This window comes from Heterocephalus glaber, unplaced genomic scaffold, assembly GCF_053883595.1.
Source record: "Heterocephalus glaber isolate CG9 unplaced genomic scaffold, H.glaber_assembly_v1.0 deba00001479, whole genome shotgun sequence".
In the NCBI taxonomy this organism is placed as follows: Eukaryota; Metazoa; Chordata; class Mammalia; order Rodentia; family Bathyergidae; genus Heterocephalus; species Heterocephalus glaber.
Window position 1 is genome coordinate 23,014,567 of NW_028258316.1, and position 26,292 is coordinate 23,040,858.

At 33.5% G+C, this 26,292-nt stretch overlaps 1 protein-coding gene across 1 annotated transcript in view; it reads left to right on the top strand.

The window, feature by feature from the left end:
• The window catches only part of Shoc1 (shortage in chiasmata 1), a 111,143-nt gene that overhangs the window by 47,501 nt on the left and 37,350 nt on the right, over positions 1-26,292 (top strand). Inside the window, exons 9-16 of the mRNA XM_021262254.2 lie at positions 1,700-1,801; positions 3,369-3,519; positions 7,917-8,011; positions 11,998-12,237; positions 16,019-16,432; positions 19,403-19,525; positions 20,460-20,636; positions 20,723-20,827. Of these exons, the coding sequence (XP_021117913.1) occupies positions 1,700-1,801; positions 3,369-3,519; positions 7,917-8,011; positions 11,998-12,237; positions 16,019-16,432; positions 19,403-19,525; positions 20,460-20,636; positions 20,723-20,827 (1,407 nt within the window). The remainder of the gene's footprint in view (positions 1-1,699; positions 1,802-3,368; positions 3,520-7,916; positions 8,012-11,997; positions 12,238-16,018; positions 16,433-19,402; positions 19,526-20,459; positions 20,637-20,722; positions 20,828-26,292) is intronic.

Here is a 26,292-nt window from a genome sequence, read left to right on the forward strand (position 1 = left end):
TAATGTATGAATACTTCACATACATTTTTGTGTGTAGTGAAAATACATAAAATCTACTCTTTCAGCAAATTTCATGTGTACAATACATTATTATTAATTATAGTTATCATGCTATACATAAGATCTCCAAAACGTATTTACCTTGTAACTGAAAGTTTGTGCCCTTTAACCAGTTTCTTCCCGCATCCTCCATCCCTCTACCCCAGCCCCTGGTAGCCACCTTTCTGCTTTCTGTTTTTATGAGTTCGATAGTTTTCTTAGCTTTTACATATAAATGAGATCTGTCTTTCTGTGCCTGACTTACTTCACTTCGCAAAATGTCTCTGGGTTCATTTGTCTCTAAAACCTCTGAACAATAGATTTAGTTCTGGGGGAAACAAAGGAACCAAAATTGGAAGCATAAAACAAAATTATAAAAGACCATCTTTGTCCAAATAAATATAAATGGGCTAGACTTCTATATAAAAAAGAGAGGTCAATTCTTGGATTAAATTTAAAAAATAAATCTAGTCACCATATGTTGTTCTGAGATCCCACCAACTCAAGACACGTTGTCAATTTAATAAAAATGTTTAGAGAAAAAAGAAACATTCTAAGTGTATATACTGATTGCAAAATGAATCACACTTTCATAAACTACAAAATATGAAAAGGTATGTCTTACAGTCAAGCAATTACCATGTATACTATTTACTTGAGTTGTGCATTTGAACGAAAGCCAAAAGTAAAAGATAAAGCAATATGCAAAACATATCAGACAGTTTTTAAAAAGAAAAAGGAAAAAAACCAAAATGGCAGTATTAATATAGACAAAGGCTGGGGATATAGCTAAGTCTATATGTATATGTACGTATAGTATAGCCTAGCATATGATGAGAGGCCCTGGATTTAATTCCCAGCACCACAAGTAGAATTCCAGCTAAATAGGTCCTAGAAAATTATCATAAATGGATGAAGATTAAATCCTTCAAAGTGTTCTCATTTTTTGAAGTTTGTCATGTTTTGAATACCTTTTTTATTTTAGCTTCCAATTATTATGTAGATTTTCCCATTTTTATTTCCCATTGGTAATTTTGATTGACAGTTGAGGGGAAAGGGGGTTGTGCAGAGAGAAATAGTTGTTTACCTATTATGTCAGCACTTTCTTCAAAAATACAAATCTCCTTGTTATGGTTTAGATTTAAACTGTTTCCCAAAGGCTCCTGTGTTCAGAGGTGGGACTTTGGAAGATGATTGGATCCTGGGGGCGCTATACTTAGCAGTGGATTAACTCCACTGATGAGTTCATGGCTGACAGTACTGTTAGGAGGTGGGAACTGGTTGGAAGAGGTGTCGCTCGGGACGTGCCTTTGGAAGTTATGTCTCCCACACTGTCTCCCTCTCTTTTTCCTTCCTGGCTGCCATGGAATGAGCACCTTTCCTCTGCCATGCCCTTCTAACATGCCATTCTTGCCTTGGATCCAATCAAACATGGACTGAATCCTCTGAAATATGAACCTAAATAAATCCTCCTTTAAGTTGGGTGTGTTGGGTATTTTATCCCATTGTCAGGAAAGTAACTGACTCACTCCTCTTCTCTCTGAAAGGAAAATTGACCTACAGTAAATCAATGGGGTACTTTAAAAGGAAACGGCCCACTGAACAGTGTTATTTAAAAACTAGTTTAATGATGTTTTTGTTCAATTTTTTTTCTTTTCAGATCTTCCTATCAAGCATGTAAATGATATTGAAGATATAAAATGCAGCTCCACAGAGATTTTAACTATTCAAAGCTGGAGTGAATCAGAGTGCAGTGAACCAGGTAGAAATTTTGAATAAATTGAGCTTATCAAAGATTACCTATATATTCACATAGTCTATTATGAATCAGTTCTCATGTTTAAAGTTTTATTATTATAATTCTAGTTGTCATTTTTTTCTTTTATCTACATCTTTATACTTGTTACTATCAAAATCCTATCCTCATCAAAAATGAATAATATATAGAGGAGATTGAAGAAGAGGAATGGAGGAAATAGCATTAATGTTAAAAATAGAAATTTTGATAAAATATTATAGCTCAGTAAATAACATTTAATTAGTAATACTGCTGATCTTTGTTATACTTTTTAAAAATTTAACTTTTTAGGGCCAGGGATTTAGCTCAGTGATTCCACTGTCTGCTCTGCAAGCGCAAGGACCCAAGTTCGATCCCTGGTACCAAAAAAAAAATTTAACTTTTTAATCTCCTAAAGGAATCCTATCATTCTCTGCTGTATCATTATATTATTATCTTACAAAATTTGAAATCTCAGAATCATCTTTTGTTTCAGTACAGTGCCAAGTTGTGTTGTTTCTGAAGTATATTGATGATACTGTTATTTAGTTACACCTGTAATTGGATCACATTAATAATCTATTTGGAAGTTTACTGCTTTGTTTATGAAAATGATAAAACTATACTATTTAGCAAAAAATGAGATTTCACTTTTCAAGCCCAATCTATAAATTTATAGTTCTCTGCTAGGCCATTTAGGATCAAGACTCATTAAGGTGAAGAATTATTCTTTATAATAATATTAGCTTCATATCACCAATATTTAGTATGGAGATAAAAAACAGTACTATCTCACAAGTACTGACAGTATAAGCTGTCAGAATGAAAGCCATTATTACATGTAGAGTTCTCAGAACTTATCTTGAATAAATAAAGTCAGTAAAGTTTAGTCATCAATGTATTTTAAAATATCACCACTATTGCCAGGCTCAGTGGTCCACACCTGTAATCCCAGCTAGTTGTGAGGCTGAGGCAGGAAGATCACAAATTTGAGACCAGTCTGGGAAATTTAGTAAAATCCTGTCTCAAAATAAAAAATGAAAAGGGCCAGGGATATATCTCAGTGATATAGTGCTCTCCTAGCATGTGTGAGGCCCTGGGTTCAATCCCCAGGATGAAAAAAAAAAATCACCACTGTTATAGTTGAGATACCATATGACATACAGAGTCTGCCAAAAAATTGTATACATCAGGAAAAGAAAAATTTGTCCAAATATTTTATTACTAAATTTATTGTGTCAACATGAGATTAATACAAGTGACCTTTGGCTTCTACAGTTACAAGAGATTCTCAAAGTGATGGCCATTAGCTTCCAGATGTTTATTAGTACAGCAAACTGCTGAAGTGTATATACATTTTTTTGGTGGACTTCTTATATGTAAGTCCTTATATAGATGAAAATTTAGGACTTGTTTTATATTTCAATCCAAATTTCTTTTTATTGAAATATTTTGTTGTAACAAAATGATCTAATGTAATAATTGCTTACAAAAATTCTAAATTTTATTTTACTTAATGTTAAGTAATTTTAAATTTTCATATATATTCCAGGAGAGTCAGGAAGAGCACTAACTCATCTGCATCAAACAAGCCAACATTCTGCAGTAAATTCATTATGTCTAGGACTTCAGACATTTTCATTTTCTCCAGTTTCCTTATATACAAAACTTCAGACAACTCCATTTTCTTCTCTTAGTAAAATGTAAGTAAGGATTATATCTTAGAACCCAAGTTGCAATTCAGAACAAGCTATTCTTAATACAATATCTCCACATAAAGACAATTTCCAGGATATGTGTATAAAAAAGTAAGCGATAATACAGTGTCTATTGTAAGCAACTAGAGGGAATATATGAATATATGTGTACATATTTGCTTTTATGAATAGAATATCTTTAGAAAGGGACATGAAGAACAACACTGGTTGTGTCCAGAAGGTAATTAGGTAACCTGGCAATATGGGTGGAAAATTTTTACAGTATAGTCTTTTATGAGTTTAGAATTTTGAATATTAAAATGTTACCATTAAAAATAAATAATTTGAAAATTGTAAAATCCTGACATTGAATTATTATGCTTAGGACATTGTCATGGAACACTTGGCACTGGCAAGGCCTCTATTGGCACTCACTGCCATGAAAGACAGTTTATGGTGTGTTAGTTTGCTAGGGCTTCCATAACAAATACCACAGACTGGGTGGTATCAACAACAGAAAGTTATTTCTTCAATTTGGAGGCTAGAAGCTCAGGAACAAAGTGCCCACAGGACTAATGTCATTCTAAGGTGTCTCTCCTTAGCTTATAGATGACCATCTTCTTCCTTGTGTTCATAGAGTCTTTGTCCAGTCTGTGCCCTAATTACTTCTTATAAGGACACCAATCATGTAGGGTTAGGATGTACCTTAATGACCCCATTTAAACTAATTTCCTCTTGATAAGCTCTGTCTCCAAATATAGTTACATTCTGAGGTACCTAGGATTAGGGCTTCAACACATACAATTGGTGGCGGGGGTGGTTCAGCCAATAGTAAGTGGTTTAAAGCTCTGAACTAGTGCCAGGCAGTCTGTTTTTATCATTTACTAACTTTGTGAGCTTAATTGCTCTGTGCCTCAGCTTTTTTGTTATTGTTGTTGTTCTTTTTTTTATTTTGGTACCGGGGATCAAACTCAGGACCTTGTGCTTGTGAGGCAGGCAGTGGCACCACTGAGCTAAATCCCCAGCCCTATGTCTCAGCTTTTAAATCTGTGACCCTGGGTGATAATTGTGTCTACTTGACAGGGTTCTTACAAGGTCTTCTAAAATATTTGTCTTAGATCTCTGGATAGGAACAGCCAAGGATCACAGTATAATGTGTACAGTGGGTGACCTGTAGATTAGGCCACCAATTTACTCCCGGTAGGAGTACCAGGAGTCATATCCCATTTCTAACAGAGGACATCCCCTATCTTGTTCACCTTAGATATAATCTCAGTGTTGAGAAAACCAGACATGTTGAACCAAAGCTTACTCCATAGATCTGTTCAATAACCCCGTTCCTGTACAGAGTGAGTAGAGTGAGCTATAGTCCTAGAACTGATGTTACAGGGCTAGATCATTATATTCTAATTTGAGCCAAAATTGCATAGCTTAACAGCTCAGCATATTTGACCTTTGACATAGTCTGAGATAGCTTTTGTTGCTATCTTATACCATGTGGCATACATATAAGTTAATATTTTCTGAAATAGATTAGTCTATTATCTTAGAATAAGTCTACCCCATGTCCTGCTTCTTTTGTCACTTACAAAAATGGGAACATAGTCAGTACTGTCTACTTTCCCACTGTAAACTTGGAATTTAATGTGCTGTAAAATGACACACTTTCAGGAAAGTAATAGGAAAATCTACAATTCCTTAATGAAGTATTCTAGGACTGGAAATTATGGAAGCTGTGTACTGAGTTTTGAATTTAGTTATGATTGGCTTACCTGTCAGAGAAGAATGCTCTTGGATTGCTGCAAGAAACTGGAGTCAAGGCTCTAGAATTCATTACTGACTGCTTAGAATTACATAATGGTCCTTGGAAGGTATCAAACCATAAAATGGAAGAGCCAGCACTGAGGGCCCTAAGTATATCTTCATCTCCTGTTTAAGAATTATTTTGCAAAGGGCCAGGGATTTAGCTCAGTGGTGCCGCTGCCTGCCTTGCAAGTGCAAGGTCCTGAGTTCGATCTCCAGTACCAAAAAAAAAAAAAATAGAATTATTTTGCCTTGGGCCAGGGATGTAGCTCAGAGACACTGCACCTGCCTGGCAAGCACAAGGTCCTGAGTTTGATCCCCAGTACAAAAAAAAAGGGACTTATTTTGCCTTTGTGGGGTAAATTTGTGTTATACAAAACTCTATTATGAACTGTTACCATCCATATCATATATGAACCCTAAAAACAGCTTGGGACAAATATGAAAACTACCTATAATTTCTTTAAATATTTTTAGTCCCTTTGTTAAGGTAAAAGACATTTGCAGGATATATACTATCTTGATTAGGCTGTTTTACTCTGATTTATTCCACATAACCTAATCCATCTGTTACGGCAGATTGGCAATTAGAAACAAACTAGCAGAATTAGTATAATTTTGATTTCAATTTTATATTAAAAGTATTTAATTATAATAGTCATTTTAATCATACATATTTATTGTTATAACTCAAATATCTAATGAAAATTTATGAAGCAAGTCTTATCTAATGCATTATGATTTGGCAAAGTTGGAACAAAAATAGCTTTTAAATTAGCTAATGGATCTAGAGCCATTTGAGACAACTGAAAGTTTTCACTGCTACGTTCATCAGCAAGAAAGAAATCACTTCCATTTGTTTGTGATTATAAAAATGTAAAACTCTTATTTTAAAAAATTACTCATCTCAGGTGTAAAACTAAAAATTAAAAGGAAAAGTGTTACATTTTTTAAAAGGAAGAGAAAATAATAATTACCCTTAATTTACTTGTAGAGTCAATTACTTTTATTTCAAAACATAGCATTTTGGCTGGAAATAATATCTAGTTTAAAAATACTTTATTGGGCCGGGGATTTAGCTCAGTGGTGCCGCTGCCTGTCTTGCAAGCTCAAGGACCCGAGTTTGATCCCCGGTACAAAAAAAACCCCAAAACTTTATTGCCTATCACATGCAAGACTCCATGCTAGATTTTAGGAGCTAAAAAGAAAAGTTTGTATGACATAAGATTTTATTTCCATACTGACTACCAACTTGTGAACAAATTTGTATGACCAAAGAATTTATCAAATTCAGACATGTCTCTGGAATGTACCATTAAGAACAAAATATTTGTCCATATTGGGTATGGCTGGCCTAAATATTTCCCCTTCCTTTCACTTAAAAATAATTGTCCATGATCAAAGGTAAGATTCAAACATTGTCTAGATAGTCAATTTTCTACTATATGAACAGATTTTTTAATTATGTAGGTAAAATAGATAGTTGAGGCATAAAACATAACTTTCTTTTACCCTAGGTTGTCAGTTTAACTAGCAGTACTTATTATTAGTATATTATACAGTATATGTGCCATTTGAAAAAAGAAACAGAATACAATCAATTCTCAATCGGGAGAAGAGAGAGATCTGCAGCATAAAAGGTTTATGAATTAATAGTGTCCGCCCTTCCAATGCTGGTAGTTTCATAGCTACTGAAAGTTGGGATTTACACTGATTTTTTGCAGTGTATCATTATCTTCAAAGTCATCTCAAAAATATTGATTTACACTGATTGTCATGCATGTTTGATCTTTTCTTTCCATCCCTGTCACCCAGAACATATTAACATGCGCACATACACACATCACTCACACACTATCAAGATTGAAGGATTTGAACTAAACATTAGGACCTTAGCACCTCCAGAGAAGTTAAAATAGACAGGACTTTTGTATAGTTCTGATCCTCAGCCAATAGACAGTACAGAATTTCTATACAGAATGGACTTCAGGACAGTAAGTTTAAAAAAAAATTTTGAAGCTACTGTTTTCAAAGTAAGCATAGTAATTTTTGTGGGTTTTTTGGTACCAGGGATCAAACTCGGAACCTTGCACTTGCAAGGCTGGTGGCACAACCACTGAGGTAAATCCTCAGCCCTAAGCATAGTAATTTTAATAAGATTATATTTTTATTTCTGGTGACTTATAGGGTTAGTACTTTTCATAGCTTATGGAGAGACATCCTAAAGCTCTTCCAGGTCAGCTGCAGAATCTGCTGAAGGAAATAGAGGTAGGAGTAACTTATAGGTGAGTAGAAGTAATTAAGAGTTTTTAAATGAAAGATTTTCCTAGAGAAGAAAGCAATATTTGAAATTTGATCTTTAGAATTCTTTCTGTTTACATGTTCATAAAATGGTTAATTTTTCACTTGCTTTTGAGTATGAAAGTTACTTAGTAAAATACTTAACAGAGTTTTTTTTGGTACCAGGGATCGAACTCGGGTCCTTGCACTTGTGGGGCAGGTGGCGGAACCACTGAGCTAAATCCCCGGCCCTTAGTAAAATACTTAAAACAAAACAACTTAATATTATTAATGTATTAAACTTTAATCTTCTTTTTCAGTAGCTTGCTTACTGCTAAAGAATCAGCTAATAAATACTGTATGATGTGGGAATTAGAAAGCTACAGAATTTCCTTGAACTCATTTTGGCTTACAGGTAAATAAAGGTATAGGTGAAAACATGCAATGAGTAGAAATGTGAGATATTGTATTTCTTTGACCATTTCTTAACATAGAATATATATAACAGCACAAATGTAAAATATCTAGATATTTGCCAAAAAGTTCATTATACTAAATGCAGGAGTATATGACAAGATCTTGATCTTGTTGATTTTTCTGGTTAAAATATCTGTGCATGGGACAAAAAGAAAAAGAACACAGGTAGTACATAAAACAATCCCATATATATGGTTTGTATTTCCAAGTCAATGAATTGGTTGTTTAAAAATTCTACATAGCTGAAGTGAAATAATGTTTAGAATTTTTAGATTCCTGAGTTTTCCAAAAAGGATATTTAAAAACATATTAACAAAGTTTATTTATAATTTTAAAAAATAGTTTTGAGTTAAGTATAAATTTCCTGTGTATATTTAAAAATTTATCTAAGTAAGTTAAACTCTTTTCCATGTCTAAATTTTTCTATTATGGAAATAGAACTGACATAATACTCTTTTCTTTGTTGTATTTGGAGGCCAAAATCAAAGTAAAAACAAGGACACTGGGAAGTAAGAAAGCATCATAATTGACTTTTATTCCAATGATTTCTGCTAAACCCTAGAGACCTTGAGCTTCTGTTTTGATGTCTGTATGGAGTATAGGGTCAAAAAATATCCTACATGGAGTGACTACTAGGGGATCCTTGAATAAATCCTTCCTAGAAGAATATAAATCTCCCTGGAGGAATACACTTTAGTCCATGCTTCAAAGAACTTTCACAAAGTTCAAAGAGGCTAACAGACAAAAATCACAAAATAGATAGGCATCACTGGTGAGAGTCATTAGAAACAATGGATACCAAATCAGATATATGTGTTGAAATTACCAGACACGTAGTCCAATACATATTTAAGGCAAAAAGGTAAGGAGAAGGAGAAGGAGAAAAATACGAACAAAGAACAAAAGAAGTGACCAAACAGATTTCCATCAGAACTGTGTAAATCTTCCAGAAATAAATAAAACAAGTCAAAAACTTGTTAGGTTCAATAGTATATTATGCACAGTTGGAAAGAATATTGATGAACTGAAAGACAGACTTGAAAATATTGTTCAGAATCTAGTATAGAGAAACAGAGATGAAAGGTATGAGAGGTTAAAAGACATAAAGATTGAGTATCTAACCAGAAATTCAGGTAGAGATTACAGAAAAGAAGAAGGTCACCTCTTTGGAAGAAGCGATTGCTAAAATTTTCTAGAATTGTTGATGGATATCAGTCCATTGATCCACCACAGTCAGTGATTTCCATGCCGCATGGAAAAGAATCCACCCCTGATCCTGTCATAGTAGCAGAGCTACATGCCTCAGCGAAGGCATGATGTTGTAAGAAGAGTGAAAAGTGACTTCTCAGTGACACCAGTGGAAAGCCAGAAAACAGTGGAATAATATCTCTAATATGCTCAAAATAAGCTATCTGTAACCCTTTACCCAGGAAAATTATAATTCAATAAGGATTTAAAAGAAGATATTTGCAGAAATTGAAATATCAGAAACTTTCACTAAAAGAAACTCTAAAGAATGCTAGTCAAGCCAAAGGACAGTGATCCCTGATGGGAAGTCTGAAACTTACAGAGGAATGATGAGCAAAGATACTTGTATATGTGATAAATGTACTGATAACGCATATATGACAAATGTTCTGACAATACATTAATAACAGTACTATAATGTTTACTTAGTTGTTTAAGGATAAAAAATGCTGGGTTGAAAAGGAAGTATGAAAGCTTCATAAAGTTTGACCTCATAAAATTCCCATAGTATTTTAGAGAAGGGTAATTTTTCCTTTCTTGGTGGTGAGTGCAGTTTTTTATTTCATCTTCCATATATTCTCCTGTATATAAAATTGTGTATTTCACAATACACAAATGAAAACAAAGCCAAAAATTGGTTAAGTTTGAATTCCAACTGTACATCACCTAGCAGTATAAGTAATTTAATCCTCTGAGGCTATTTCCTCACACAATGGAAATAATAACGTCTATTTCATAAAAGCATATGTCCACTCAAAGGCTTACACATGAATGTCTGTAGCAGCCATATTTATAAGAGCCAAAAATGGGAAACAACTTACATGTCCATAAGCAAGTGAATGGATCAACAAATTGTGATATATTTATATAATGGAACATTACTTGGTAATCAAAAGAAATGAACTATTCTATTTATGCAACATATTTGAAATAACATTTTAGAAATGGTGAACATTTTAGTGGGTCCCAGGGGCTAGTGACAGGACGGTAAGTTCAGGAAGAAAGTGATTATATATATAGAGAGAGAGAGAGAGGCAACAAGCAGTGTCCTGTGGTATTGGAACTGTTCAAAATAGTGTGATGATAGTTGCGTGAATCTAAATAGGTGGTAAAATAAAGCAAACTTCTTACCCATGTACACATGTGTGTGTGCATGCAGACACATACACACATACATATAGGTAAGAGTAAGACAATTTTAATAAGACTGCTGGTTGTTAGAATGTTAGTCTCCTAGATGTGCTATTATACTATAGTTTTCCCAAATGTCACTGTCAGAGGAAAGTATGCAAAGTATACAAAAGAAAGTATGTTATTTTTTATAACTGCATATGAATCTACAGTTATTTCCATCAGAAAAAAAGGAATGAACTATTGAGTCACACCTCAACATGAATGACTCTCAAAATAATTGTGATGAATTAAAGAAGCCAGACATAAACACTTCATATGCTATCATTTCTTTTATATAAAATTCTGGAAAATTCAGTTTATCTACAGTTGCAGGAAATAGAACAGTGGCACAGGGTTGGAGGGGTGGGGAGAGTTAGAAGGGCAATATTATAAGGAGACATGAGGGATCTTTGGAGAGCTATAGATATGATCATTACCTTGATTGTGGTAATGAATTCATGAGCATATACATAGGTCAAAATTTATTAAACTTTTTACTCTAAATATGTGCAGTTGATTGCGTATCAGTTATACCTCATTAAAGCTATTAAAATATGTACCTCATAGGATTATTTTAGCAATTACTCAAGAATAATACATAAAAAGCACTTAGCACAGTCAGATGTTTTTAGTAACTAGTAGTTACTATTATTAATATTAGTACTTGTCAGTTTTTTTTATTGTGATTATTACTATCATTACAAAAAGCACCATCTCAAAATTAGTATTTTAAAGCTCATATTCTTAATTTTGGGTGGGTATTTACCATCCAAATAGTAATTTAAGTAGTTGTGCTACTTTATAAAGCAAGACCATATGTTAGAGTGTTTCCTATTTAGGTTAAAAAGTAAGGAAGCAGGTAGCTCTGTGCCACAATAGCTAAAATGAGATTAATCACAAGATCTGAATAAAATATGTCCTGTTCAGGCTCATTATAATTAAAATTTTTGATTTAATAGTTTTTATTCTGTTCTGGGAATTGAACTCAAGGCCTTCACACAGAGTTACATCCCCAGCCCTTTTCTTTTTCTTTATTTTGAGACAGGGTCTTGTTCTAAGTTCCTAAGCTGGGCTCAAACTTATGATCCCCCTACCTCAGACTTCCAGAGTGCTGGAATTATAGGCATTTACCATCACAATTGGTGCATTAGTAAATCTTACATTCTTCAAAATACTATCCAATGTATTAATTTAGTAATTGACAATGGTTTAAAAAAAAGAATATGGTTACCTCTCTTGCTAAATATAGAATAATTTTAACTTCTTGACATGTCCAAATATTGAAATAAATCCTTTCTGTGACTTCTGTTGTTACAGTAACTTGGACTTTTATAAATATTAGCATCTTGAAAACAAAATACTAGCTATAACTTCAAGGATCACTTTTTTCTAATTTGTGAAAATATATTTCATAAAGAAATTCCATTGTAGTTCTGTTTATTGTGTTTTTCACTTCTTTTGCCTTGTAAACTATTTCTGTTTGTTTGTTGGGTTTTTTCTAAGTGCCAAGAATTCAAGAGCTCAACAGCCAATATTCAGTTACAGAGCTGAAAAAGGTATTTTCTATTGAAGAAAAAAGGCTTGTGGTTAATTCTGTAAAGGGAAAGTGGTGGAAAAAAGCAGGACTAAATCCAATATCAAGAGAAACTTTGGAACGTCTAAATACATATTTGTATGAGGATAATCTGTCTTCTAATGACACTAAAATGGAGTTTTTGCCTACAAAAGTACTTCAATTAGAATGTAAGTACCTAATAATAATACCTAATTAGAATGTAAGTACCTAATAATAACAATTAGAATGTTAAGTACCAACATTTTGGAATGAGAAAATGTTAGATACTGGCTTTCTTCTTGGTGATTAGGGAAATATAAATAAGTTCTAGCATTCAATATTGGCTCTGTTCTGCCTGAATATATGAGTATGGGCTTTTCTAGCCCCCATTTTCTTCCTCAAAAAAAAAAAGGAAGTTGACTATTCTGGCCTAAAATTCTATACTCTTAGTTCTTTAAGTTTCTAGCCATTTTCAATTAAAGTGATTTGATTTCCTTTTACAAATAATTGCTACTACAGTTCTTGTGTCTAGGCACAAATCACCATTTTGTAGTAACTTATTTTTTTACCTGATAGCTAAAGTTTGGGATTCAATAATAGTTAGTTGTCATTATATTGTATACCTAAAATGTACTAATAAAATAAAATTTTAAAAAATAATACTTAGTAATTTCTCTTCAAAAATACAAAAATCTTTTCATTACTAAAAAATTTACCAATTTAGCTTTTACTTATATAATTTAAGTAGGCAGAAATATATTTTGAGTGTTTACTTTTGTTATTTTGTTTGCCATAAATTTCATTATAGCAAATGGCACATATTTGGCATGAATTATATATGTGAATTGTTTTAAGATTAGTTTGTGCAATAACTAATAATTTTTAATATTAAAGGATTTAGGAAAGTTTTTAATATATTACAGAGTAATAATTATATTTAAAAGTGGTTTTTAGAAATAATTATCTATATAAGGAATTGGGATGAAAATTTTCATCAGAGAAGTGTGTTTCAAAGACAGAAGCACAGAATACTTTGAATGTGGTAAGAAGTAAAACAGATGAGCAGATACCAAGCAAATACAACCAGTCCGTCCCAGGCCTTTATAGATACCTGTGTTGTTTTTCATTTCTTTTACACTGTAAACTATTTTTATTGGTTTGTTAGTTTTTTTTTTAAGTTCCAAGCATTTAAGAGCTCAACAGCCAATATTCAGTTACAGGTCTGAAAATGAGTAAGAATTTTTAAAATGATTTGGTCAGGTTGCCAGACAATAAAAAGGAAGAAGATTTTATGGAGTCTTCAAACATCTAGATAATACATCTATAAAACTATGTAAAGTATTATGTAACTAATTTTAAGTTAAAATAAAGAATATTCCCTTTGATATCCAATAGAATTATGATAATACTGTATATGTTATTCTGAGGTTTAAGAAACGGTAACTGTTTCTGGACCCCATAGCCAAATTGTCACAGTAGTGGTGCTTAAAAAGATAATAGTAGATGAAAATCATCAGAAAAATAAAATGGTAATTCCTACTGACCTACTAACCAAATTTTCTGTAGAGAATATTTCAAAAGTTGCAAATTGGTAGCACTCAGGCCATATTCAGCCCATAAATTACTGATTTACATAGTGTTTTAATTATTTAACAACATTTAAGATTTGGGGGATTTAGCCAGGTGTGATGGTGCATGCCTGTAATCCCAGCACTTGGGAGGCTGAGGCAGGAGGATTGCCATGAATTCAAGGCCAGTCTGGGCTACCTAGTGAGTTCAAGGAAAGCCTGAAGTACATAGTGAGACCTTGGGTCACACAAAGAAACAAAGAAACAAAAATATTTGGGGCATTTTAGATATTGGTATGTATGCTGAATTTGTCTTGAAAATTCCAAAAACTGGACTCAAATTCTCATATGGCAACAATTAGCCAAGCCCCTTAGCACCTCACCACTTTAAACAGACCATGTACCCTCCAGCTCACTATAGATCTCAGCACTAACTAATTGAAGCCAGGAATTAGTTGGCATTTACATTACACTTGAATTTCTGTTTTACATTTAGTACAATTAAGAGGAAATTAAATGTTTCTTATATCAATATCTTTAATGCAAGCAAAAACAAAAAAATCATAGACCATGTTCTTTGGAGGACAAGAATAGTGTCTTCCAAACTTCCAAAGTTTGTCTTCCAAAGATTATGATTTAAGGGCTAGCTATATACTTCACTCATTTAAGTTACTTGGTTGGCCCTATAAGCATTTAAGGATTTTTTTCAAATCAACTTTATAAGGTATACTTTTATGCATAATAAACTGTACTCACTTTGTACAGTTTGATACATTTTAATAAATTATGTATATATATGAAATCTGTGAAACTAGCACCACAATTAAGATATAGTAGAGTATTTTCATCACCAAAAGTCCCCATGTGCCCCTTTGCAATCAGTCTAACTCCGTTTTATTTTTCTCCCTCATCAGTCTTCACCTCTGTCTGTTGGGAACCCCTGGTCTACTTCTGTTACTATATATTGATTTCTCCTATTCCAGAATTTCACTTGTAGAATTAGATAGTATAAATTCCTTTGTGCCTGGATTTTTCCACTCAGCCTAACATTTTTGAGATTCATCCGTGATGAGTATATCACAGTTCATCTGTTTTTATTGCTGAGGAATTTTCCATTGAAAGAGAGTCCTAGAGTTTATCACTTCCAAGGATTTCTTTCCCAATTTTTTTATTGTGAATAAAATTGTTATGAGTATTCTTGTATAAGTCTTTTTGTGCATATTTTCTTTTTTCTTGTGTGAATTTCTAGAAATAGAACTGTTGAATTTTATGATAGGTGTATGTTTAATTTTATAGGAAACTACTAAATTGCTTTCCAGAAAATTTCTCCATTCGCCATTGTACATTCCCACCAGCAGTATGTGAATTTCATTTACTCTGTATCTTTGACAACACTCAATAGTAGCTATTCTGGTAGTTATGTTGTAGTATTTCATTGTGGGGGTTTTTCTTTGGTACCGGGGATCGAACTTGGGACCTTACACTTGTGAGGCAGGCGGCGGAACCACTGAGCTAAATCCCCGGCCCTTCATTGTGTTTTTAATTTGTACTTCTATAATGACTAGTGATGCTGAACATGTTTTTACATGCTTATTGGCCTTTTATACTTCTTTTTTAAAAAATATGATGGCTTTATTGTGAAAAAATTCAATATTATACATTCGATCCATTTAAAGTATTCCATTCACTGGTTTTTTAGTATAGTCACAGAATGGTACAATCATCACCATAGACCATTTTAGAACACTTTCATCACACCCAAAAGAAACCTCATGACTCTTAGCAATCACTACCCATTTTGCCTAGCTGTGAAACCACTAATCCATTTTCTGTCTCTATGGATTTGCCTCTTAGGGACATTGCATAAAAATGCAAATGTGACCTTTTGTGACTGTGTGGCCTTTTGTCACTAACTTTTTCCCTTAGCATATTTTCAAGATCATCAATGTTGTAGAATATATATATATAATATATATAATATATATTATATGTATATATCTTATATGAAGTGTTGCTCAAGTCTTTTGCCAATTTTTCATTGAGCTGCTTTTAATTATTGAATTATAATAGTTCTTTATATATTTTGAGTACAGTCCTTTGTCAGCTACATCTAGATCAAGTATTTTATTCTAGTTTTGTGGCTTGCCTGATACCTACGTTTTCAGTAACAATTAGCTCTAAGGCTATGACTCATTATAAGCTTATTAACAATAAGTTTTTATATTTTTAAGTTTTTATTTTATTTAGACCAAAAATTGATTTCTTAAACAATAAACAAACTACTCCTGATGATCAGGTTATGTTAATATGAAACTACAACTAAATGTTATATTAATACTCTTAATAGCATGCCCATTTAGGCATGGAAGTAATTTCATTACTTTTTAATTGTTTTTTTTAGCTTGTCTAGAACAGAAAAGTTCCTCACCTATTGTACTTTTTAATGAGAGATCTACACATTATCATATACCACTTTCACAAGGGAGTCCATCTCTGGCAAAAGAAGTAGCAGATATGTGTTTATCTGATGAATGTATCTCTGTTGAGAGACCAAAAATTGAAGAAAAACTAAAGAATGATCAAGAAATAGTTGAGAGAATAATCCAAAAAAAAGAAACTAAAGATCACCTTGAATTTGACTACACAGTACCACTTATTGAATCATCTACATCTTCAAGAATTGAAAAAGCATGTTTTGAACATAGTAAAAAACAGGAGAGTGATTTGGACCTTTTGAGCAACTTTATTATGCTGCGAAATAAATATAAGACTTGTACCTCAAAGACTGAAGTTACAGACCATGGTAAAAAAGATGGTGAGTAATTTAGTAATATTTTGGCATTGATATGATAGGTTCAAGAACTAAGTACATAATTTATTATAGAAGATAAAGAAATAGAGCTCTTTTGGATAAAAATGTTATTTTTCATAGTCAAAGGAAATGCCATTGTATGTGGAGATGAGTATAGATACATAAATACAGATTTAGATACAGATGTAGATATATGTTTTCCAAAAAATTAAAACGTGCATTTGAATTTGTAATAAGACCCACTATGTATACAACTTGCTTTCTACAATGTGGCCAAGTTTCTGCTTGAGTTGTAATTGTCATATTTCCTGCTTCCAACCACATTAAAGGTAGTATCATGTGTTATAACCTTTCATTTATAGTAAAAAAAAATAGACATTATAGAGTAATTTTGGTGGACATTACCTGATGCAATAAATGCACAAATACTTATGTGATTTAGAGCATAGTTAGGTCTTACTGTCCCATGTGTCCTTTTAACAGTCTCAGTTTATAATGTCATTTTGGTTGCATATAGTTCTCCAAAAGATGTGACATCCTTTTATAGATCTGCTTAATGTTATATTACTTTGACAGTCAGTGCATTTATCATGGTGAACATTTTGGTGAAAATGCAGGACAGTATTTTTAAATTCCAGAATTAAATTTTCTTTCTATATAGTAGTAACCACTTTATAACTTACCTTGTTAGACAACAATTCTATATATAACTGAGATCATTCTAACCAATATTTATACTGTAATTCAAGCATAGCTTTTGCATAAAAGAATGAGCAAAATATAAAGAATTATAAATATGCTTATAAAAATTGGAATTAAAAAAATTGTTATTTTATGATTTTTTAATATTTTCAGAGTTAATTCATATTTGGATTCTAAAAGGAATTCACTCCAAAACTAACCCTGACATTTTTTTCTGGTTGTTATACTTGGGATAATAGTTTATAATAGAATATATTAGCAATATAGAATGACAAAAAGTAGAAAGGTGAAAAATTAAAAGAAATTTTTTAATAAAAATTAGCTATTAGTTTACTGAAGAATTAAAGACATATTAATGTTAGACGGAGATGCTTCTGTACTCCTGATGTTTCCTCAGTTGGTGTTATGCTCCTGGCTTCTTTGCTTCTTTATACTTTTTCCCAAATGAGGGTGGAAGGCATTGTCTAAATTGTAAATTTGAAAAATATAAATTGGGCATAAGGTTGGAGGGATAAACTCTGAAAAGAAACAGATATTCTCAGCTTCTCTTACGTCATGACTCTCTTTTCCTAATAGGGAATTTTCTCCCCGTCCAGTATATCCTAGGACTAGATGGGCAACACTTGCCTAAAACTGTTGTTTAGTTAACAAGCTACTTGACTCTCAAATTAAGCTCTGTTCTCCAACTTAGCCTTTATTAGTGAGATTTCCCATTAATGGGACAAATTACTTGATGGGACAACTTAAAAGAGGAAAAGTTTATTTGGCTCATTTCAGAGAATTCAGTCTGTGGTTGGTTAGCAAGGAGGCAAGAACATCATGGTAGAAGAGCATGGCATAAGAAAGCTGCTTAGGGCCAGGGATTTAGCTCAGTGGTGCCACCGCCTGCCTTGCAAGCACAAGGTCCCAAGTTCAATCCCCAGTACCACCCCCCCAAATAAATAAAAGGTGCTTAAAAAATAAAAAAGAAAAGCCAGGCATGGTGGTGCACACCTGTAATCCCAGCACTCAAGAGCCTGAGGCAGGAAGATCGCCACGAGTTCAAGGCCAGTCTGGGATGCATAGTCATTTCAAGGCCAGCACCAGAGAGGAAGGAGAGGTGACCAGATGTAGATGACAAGGTTACCCTTCCATAATGCACTGAGACATACCCAGAAGTGTGCTTACTGTGCATTTCTTAATCCAGTCAGATTGACAGATCATAACTAACAGTCACAATTAGTAGGAGAGGTTATATTTTACTTTGTCTTTATGGTTGATTCAGGGGGAAGAAATATTATACCTTATTAGACTTTCTCAAAAATTTCAGTAATTAGTATTAGTTGACTCTACTCAAATTATTTATAGTTAATTAAAAGTATTACTTGAAAATTATACAATCAAGCCTAAGGGTATACTCCATTATTATACTTCTAGCCATGTATTTAAATATCATATATTAAAATGTGTGAGGATGTATTATATTTATAAAATTATTTTGTTTGTGATTACATTATCGATGCCATATATATTACTATCTAATATATATATATATATATATATATATATCTTCTTCAAATGCTTAGGAAAGAAAAAAGAAGAGAAGAGAAGATTTATTGAATATTCTGTTTCAAGCACTATTTTAGAAATCAATATAATGCTGTTGCTGACCTTGGGATGCTCACAGTGTAATAAAATAGGCCAGACATACAGATAGATCATTTCAATACTATGCACAGAAGGATAAGGAAACAAAAAGTGGAGGCACTTGCTGAGCTGGAAGGTGGAAGTAAGGTGGGCAGTTACATAAGACTTCATGTAGAAGGTGCCTGAGGGCTGAAGGGTGGGCAGTAAGAACTAGCCTACCTGAGGTAGGATGGAGATAGGGAAGGCTTGGGGCAGAGGAGAGGATCAGTTGCAGAAGGAAGGGCATATAGAAAGTCACAGAGAAATGATGTAAAATGTTTTGGGCCTTTTATGTGTCAGGAACTGTACCTGATGTTTACCCCTATAACAGTATTTAAAGTAGGGACATTTATCCATACTTTCTGTATGAGGACACTCAGACTAGTGTCACAACCAGGGCTAAAACACTAATCTACTGCCAAAGTTCTTTCTGTTTTTAATCATTCATCTTCCTACCTGGTACAGTGTTGGGTCTATTGATCTGAATATTTCCATTTAATACTGATGTGTTTCAATGAAGAAATTTAACAAAGATTATAGGAGAAAGCATTAAAGTAAACCAACACTAAATTTCTCCTGGAAACACAAATTGATATTTTTTGTTAGAATTTCAAAATCAAGAAGAATTGACTCATAAAGAAGAAAGTCCTATTGTTTCTACTAACATAACTCTGGAGAAAATGAATCAGGAAAGGGGAGCAGATAACATCATTGAAATTCAAGCATCAGGTATACTACAACATCCTTTTAAAATACATTCAAATTTATTTAATTTGAAAGCCCTTTCCTGTATATTTATCACATGGCTCACTTTCCTTATTATTCTTTGGTTGTTTCAGAAATTTGTTCATTCCACTTTCTTTCGCATTATTTCCAGAATTGGAATGCCCTGTTCACTGTCTCTGCCCCTCCCCATCCCCTCTTCCAGTCCACTAATTGTTATTTCTTTTTTCATTAAAATTCCTGCTGCTTCCCTAACTTTGTCAGAGAAAAACAAGCTGCAACTCCTTAGACTTTTCTGCCCAGTCTGGAAAATGAACTGCTAATGGTTGCTCTTTATGTTCTCTTACCTACTATTAGGGTGGCATAAATAAGTTACTCTTTGTTCCTGTATTGATTACATTTTTTTTTCAGTTGCAAAAATATTCTTTGATCCCTAAAGCACATCCTGCTTAGTAATGTCATGCTCATTATTAAAATCAGTAAGAAAATATAATACTAGTTCTCAAATACCTTTTCATTCTTTTGGTTAAATTTTATATATGAACTCTAGATGATTATGCAAATCTTTAATGGAAGTCCAGTGAAAACTAGAAACATCTGTCATTGTTAGAAATTTGGCTTAAATTTGTAACCTAATATTGGAGGGGAAAAGAAAATAATGTGATTCTCTTTTTTAATACTTGCCCTGTTAAATGAGTTGTCAAATAAATCCCTTCTAATAAGTAAGATAACTAGACAATTATGAAATTGTATGAGGATTTTTTTACTAGTTCATAGAATAAATATCCTTATATAAGTCTGTATATAAGCGGTGGTTTTTAACTCATAAAATAATTTGGCTAGAACTTCAGGTTTCCATGAAGTAACATGTTCAGTTTGTTATCAAAAAGAGCATATCATCTTTATAAAAACAATACTTTTAATTCTTTTATTTTTGCAGATAGTCAGTGCCAAGCATACTGTTTCCTAGAAGCATCAGCTACTTCTATGTTAGAAAAACTTGCATGCCTCTGTATTCTCCCTGCTGCTAATTGGAAATTTGCCACTGTTACTTTTGACCAAACAAGATTCTTCTTAAAGGAACAAGAAAAATTAATCAATGATGCTATTAACCCAGGTGAATATAATAATGCATATTAGCTATCATTATTAAGCATATTCTGATACATATTCTAAAATTCTAATATGTTTTTGCTTATTTAGGTACAAATGATGAAAGAGAAATGACATTCAAGCATGCTGGTCTTCTACACCTTCTGGTAACGATTAGAGATGTCCTTTTAACATGCAACTTAGACACAGCATTGGGTTAGTTGAGAAAATTTTCTTTTTAAAGTATTTCTTTTAAAAGAACTTACTTTTCAGAAAGAAACATCTCTTAAGAAATTAAATATCCTTCTTTTACTTTTATTACACTAAGCATATAGACATTTTGACATAATTATAATGAAATATACACACATGTATATGTATGTATGTGAAAAAAGTGTGTGTGTGTGTTTTGTTTTGGGCAGTATTTCAGATCAAACCGAGGGCCTCTTGAATACTAGGCAAGAGCTCTAACACTGAGCCACACCTCCAGCCCAGAACATAAACTTTTTAATTCTGATTATGTTCATTAAAGGAAATTGTAACAAGTAGTATCACTCAGACATTTTCTCTTATGGGTCACCCAGATATAAATATTATTTCTCTATTCCAAAGTTTTGTTGAGTATTGAGCTGCAAGGAATCATAATTGGAGTCTTTCTACACCATTAGCTCAGTTTGTCTAGCTTCTGATTGATAGTCACTGATAGTCTACCTATTCATAGAACTGACACTTTTATGGAAGCTGAGAAGTATAATGAAGATAGATGAAGGATAGAAGGGCATATGATGCTACACCGTATAATTATTCCAATTACTGTAAACTAAGGCTGTAGCCTCTGAGTCTTACTTGTCTAGAGATTGAGATACTGGACAACTTGGTCCATTATCAACACTCAAGGGGTTTAAATGAAGAAAGGAAAGCCACCATTTGGGGTTCTCTAAAAGTAGCTATAATTTAGTTATAATTCTTGACAAGATATATAATATGCACAAGTACAGCATGCTCAATACTTATCATAACCTTTAATTGGAGAAATGATATTTATAATAATATTGCCTGAAGGATATTCATCTTTGAGTACTCTGTAGTTTACCCTAAGATTAATGAGATCATTGTGAGCTATCTACTTGGGTGAAATTCTTTTTGCCTCTCAAAGAAATGCATTCACTAAATCACATTTTAGTATTACCATTGGCTCTTTAAAGACTACTGTACAATCAAGATTCTTGGGCTGGGGATTTAGCTCAGTGGTTCCGCTGCCTGCCTTGCAAGCACAAGGTTCTGAGTTTGATCCCAGATATAAAAAAAAAAAAAAGAAAAGATCAAGATTCTTACTAGAAAATTAGTTTCTTTTCTTTCTTTCTTTCTTTTTTTTTTTTTTTGGTACCAGGGATCGAACTTGGGACCTTGCACTTGCAAGGCAGGCACCGGAACCACTAAGCTAAATCCCCAGTGAAAATTAATTTCTTAAGCTGTAGGTACAAAGATATCATGAATAATCTAGCTGCTTTGGACATATTTAGTAAAAGGCTTTCTCCCTTCTCTAAACTTCTCCAAAGCAAATATCAAGTTAGGTTGTCCTTTTTCCTTTCTCTCTATATAGTGGGTATATTAATCAGGTTCCCCTTACTACAATGAAATACCTAAGGCAACTGAATTTATAAAAGGAAAGGTTATTTAGCTCATAGTTTGGAGGCTCAGAGGCATGGTGCCCGCATCAGCTCTGTTCTGGTGAGGACAGCAAATGGTGACACATTGTGGCAGGAGTGCATGTGGGAACAAAATGGTCACTTATGGCAACAGAACCTGGACTGGATTGGCCAAACTCATGCTTTTACACCAGTCTTCTGAAAACTACTTTCCAAGGACATGCATTCAGTAACTACCCAAAGGCTCCTTACCACCTCCAAATAGCACCATCCTGGGGACCAAGTCTTTATATATGGACCTTTAGAAGACTCTCAACAGAGCAGTGGCATAGGAAAAAACTCTGTGGGGCCTAGGCTGGTCCCAAATTTGTGTTCCTATAGCCACAGCCTCCCTAGTAGTTAGGATTATAGGTATGTGCCAAGCAACTGGCTCTGAATCTGCATTAATAGGTTCTCAGGGTGATTTGTATGCATATTTGAGTTGAGAACATTTCATTAGGTGATTTTCAAAGTTTCTTCCAGTTTTGACAGTCTTTACTTGTAAAATATTATATTTGGAGGCCATACCTTTCTGTCCCTACCATCTTTTACACAGCTTGGAACTCAAAATATTTTTAGTGAGCAACTATATCTGGATTTGGAAGATACAGGTTCAAGTCCTTGTTTAGGACAGTAATATTGATTATGCCCAAAGCAGGCTGTAAAGAGTTAACCCCACAATTGGCTTGTTTTAAAAAATAAGTCTAGCCAAAGCCTATGTGCCAAGGTCAAAGTAACTCACACCCAAATTTCGTTCCCACAACTAAAACCCACTAACTAAAAAAACAATATTCTAATTACAACCATGTATTTTATCTATTTTGTTCCTAATTTAAAAATGCTTTGTTTTGTCCTTAATGAGCCTTATTTACATTAATTTCCATAAAAACTACACATAGCTTACCTTTACCCCAATTAATTACCAATAAAAGTCAATACCTAAAACTGGCCAGGGCTTTCATCAGTTACGCCGGCATTAGTCATCCTAACAGCCCACTTTCTCTCCTAGTTCTGTCTCTTAATATATTTTTTCTCAAGCCTGCATCATATACTAAATGAAATACTAAAACCTAACTACAGGGGTCCCCAATCATTTACCAGCAGTGATTCCTTAGGAAAATTGATTCTTTGATCCTTCAATTTTTTTTCTGTACTGAGGATTGAATCCAAAAACACTCTGCCACTGGGTACATCTTCACATTTTCAGTTCTTTTTAAAGGTTTTTTTGACAGGATCTCCCTAAATTGCCAAGGACAGTCTCAAACTTGAAATCTCAGTCTACCAAGTAGTTGGGGTTACAGGAGTGCACCCCTCTAACTGGCTTAAAAATATTATCTTTAGCTCAGCCGGTCCCAGCACCCAGAAAGAAGCTCCCCAACTGCCATCCCAAGCTCCTAGGGCAGAGAAGGTGAGCCACGTGGGCACCAGAAGCACCCCCCACAATGTGGAAATGAGGAAACACATAAACAAGCCTCAAAAACAGAGTTCCAGATCACCTACAGCAACCCCGAAGGGAAACGAGATGGAACACTCTGATACTCAACTACCTGGACTCTGTGAACTGGCAACAAAAGAGGATCTGGGAAAAACGAAATCAGAAATAATTACTCAGATAACAGCAAAGATTGTGCTCATGGTCCAAGACTTGATTAATAAATCTAGAGAGGACACAGATTAAAAAAATAGAGGATCTGAGGAACATGATGGAATCCCAACATAGAAAACAAATGTAATCCATAAAACAGATACAAACAGATTTCCAAGAGATTAAAAACTCCATCGAAAGTCTGCTCAGCAGAATGGACCAATGTGAGGATAGAATTTCCCATATAGAAGATAAGATTGCAATTAGTGAGGAGAAAAAGAAAAATTGCTTTAAAATTGTAAGAGAACACGAGAAATCAATCCAGCAGCTGCTAGACAATGTAAAGAAGAATAACATAAGACTGATTGGAGTCAATGAAGAAAGAGGAGAGAGTGCAGATGACATAAAAAAACTGTTCACAGAAGTGATGGCAGAAAACTTCCCAAGCAGGGGAAAAGAACTTGACATACAGATAAGTGAGGCATATAGAACTCCAGCTAGCCTTAATCAAAAAACATCTACACATAGGCATATGATAGTTAGGATTCCAGAAATCCAACAAAAGAATAAAATTCTACAAGCAGTGAGAGAAAAGAAACAAATCACATACAAAGGAAAGCCCATCAGAATCACAGCAGACTTCTCAATGCAAACCCTCAAGGCAAGAAGAGCTTGGAGTGATGTATTTCAAACCCTAAAGGAAAACAGCCTCCAACCCAGATTGATGTACCCTGCAAAACTATCTTTCAAAATTGATGGAGAAATAAGATACTTTGATGATAAAGAGCACCTCAGGAACTTCATGAATACCAAACTGGCACTCGAAAAAATTTTAGACAATACCCTAGGAAAAGGCAATGAAGATCACACCCCCAGGAAACCCAGCAGAATGAATCCATTGAGCATGACAAATTAAACGCAAAAGGGGAGAATCCAACAAAAAGAAAAAGTCATGACAAGGCTTTTAAAACTTTGAACTTCATCTCCCTAATGAGTGTATAATTCAATCTTATTATTGTACTGATTAGTATTTTTCTGATTCTAGAGTTGCACACTGTTCCCTGTGCTATACTGGCTATTTATCATCTTCTTATGTCTACATTTTAATTGGGTTGTCTATTAAAGAGCTCTAAGAATTCTTTATATATTCTGCTCATAGGTTATATGCATTGTAAATATGGTCTGTTTAAGGACTCCTTTCATTTTAATGATGTCGTTTAAAGTTCTAAATTTTGATGGAATCTCATTTATCAATTTTTTTTATACATCATGTTTTTTGTATCCTAGGTAGTTCTTGCCTACCCTGAATTCATAAACATTTTCCCTTATAATTTCTTCTTAAAGTTTTATACTTTTAGACTTTCTTATTTAGGTTCATAGATCCCTTCAAGTTATTTTCATGTGTGGAAAAAGAGAGTTGAGGTTAATTTTTTATATATGGATACCAGGTGTTCTAGTGCCGTTTGCTGAAAACACTATCTCTTCCTCTGCTCTTGAATTGAGTTTATATTCTATAAAATACTAATGTTCAATAATCTTTCAAAACTCAGTGGACCATATATGTGTGGTTCTATTTCTAGATTCTCTGTTTTATTCCAATGATCTATATGTCTTTCCTTACACCAACACTGCCTTGATTACTGTAGCTTTAGAAGAAGTCTTAAAATTAGGTACTAAACGTCTTCCAACACTTTTTTTAAACTTTTCTAGGTCCTTTGTACTCCTACATAACTTTTAAATTTCAATATTCAATTCTTCATTTACAGCAAGTATACACAGACCTGAATTTTTATATATACCTTGTGTTTTCTAATCCTGCTAAATTCAAGTACAAGTTCTAGGGGCTCCTAGAGATTTCTTAGTATTTTCTCTGTAGATGATCATTTCATCTACATATAAAGATTTTGCTTCTGCCATGCCAATCCTATCCTAGTTGTGTCATTTTATTGCCAGACTATTTTGGTGAAGACTAGGTTTCAAAGTTTAATGGACAGATAAAAAGTAAGCATATCTGCCCTTGTTCCCCACCTTAAGGAGAAAGCATTGTATCTTCTCCATTCATACAAGGCGTTCTCACTGGAAGTATGGAGTACATGTCTTTAATCTTTTGAGAAGGTCCTGTTCTACTTCTAGTCTCCTGGTAGCTTTTACCATAAACAGCTGTGGAATTTAGCCCAATACTTTTTCTCCAACTAGTGACAGGATCATATGGCTTTTTCTTTCCTCTGTTAAAATGATGACTTTTGGGGGTGGATCTTCCAATGCTGAACCAACACTGCCATCCCTGTAACAAAACCACTTTCTATATGCTGCCAGATCTGACTTCTAATAGTTTGTTTTGTTAAACAAATTTCTATTTATGTTCATACTTTTTTCTTCTAGTATCTTTATCCAGTTTTAGGATTAGC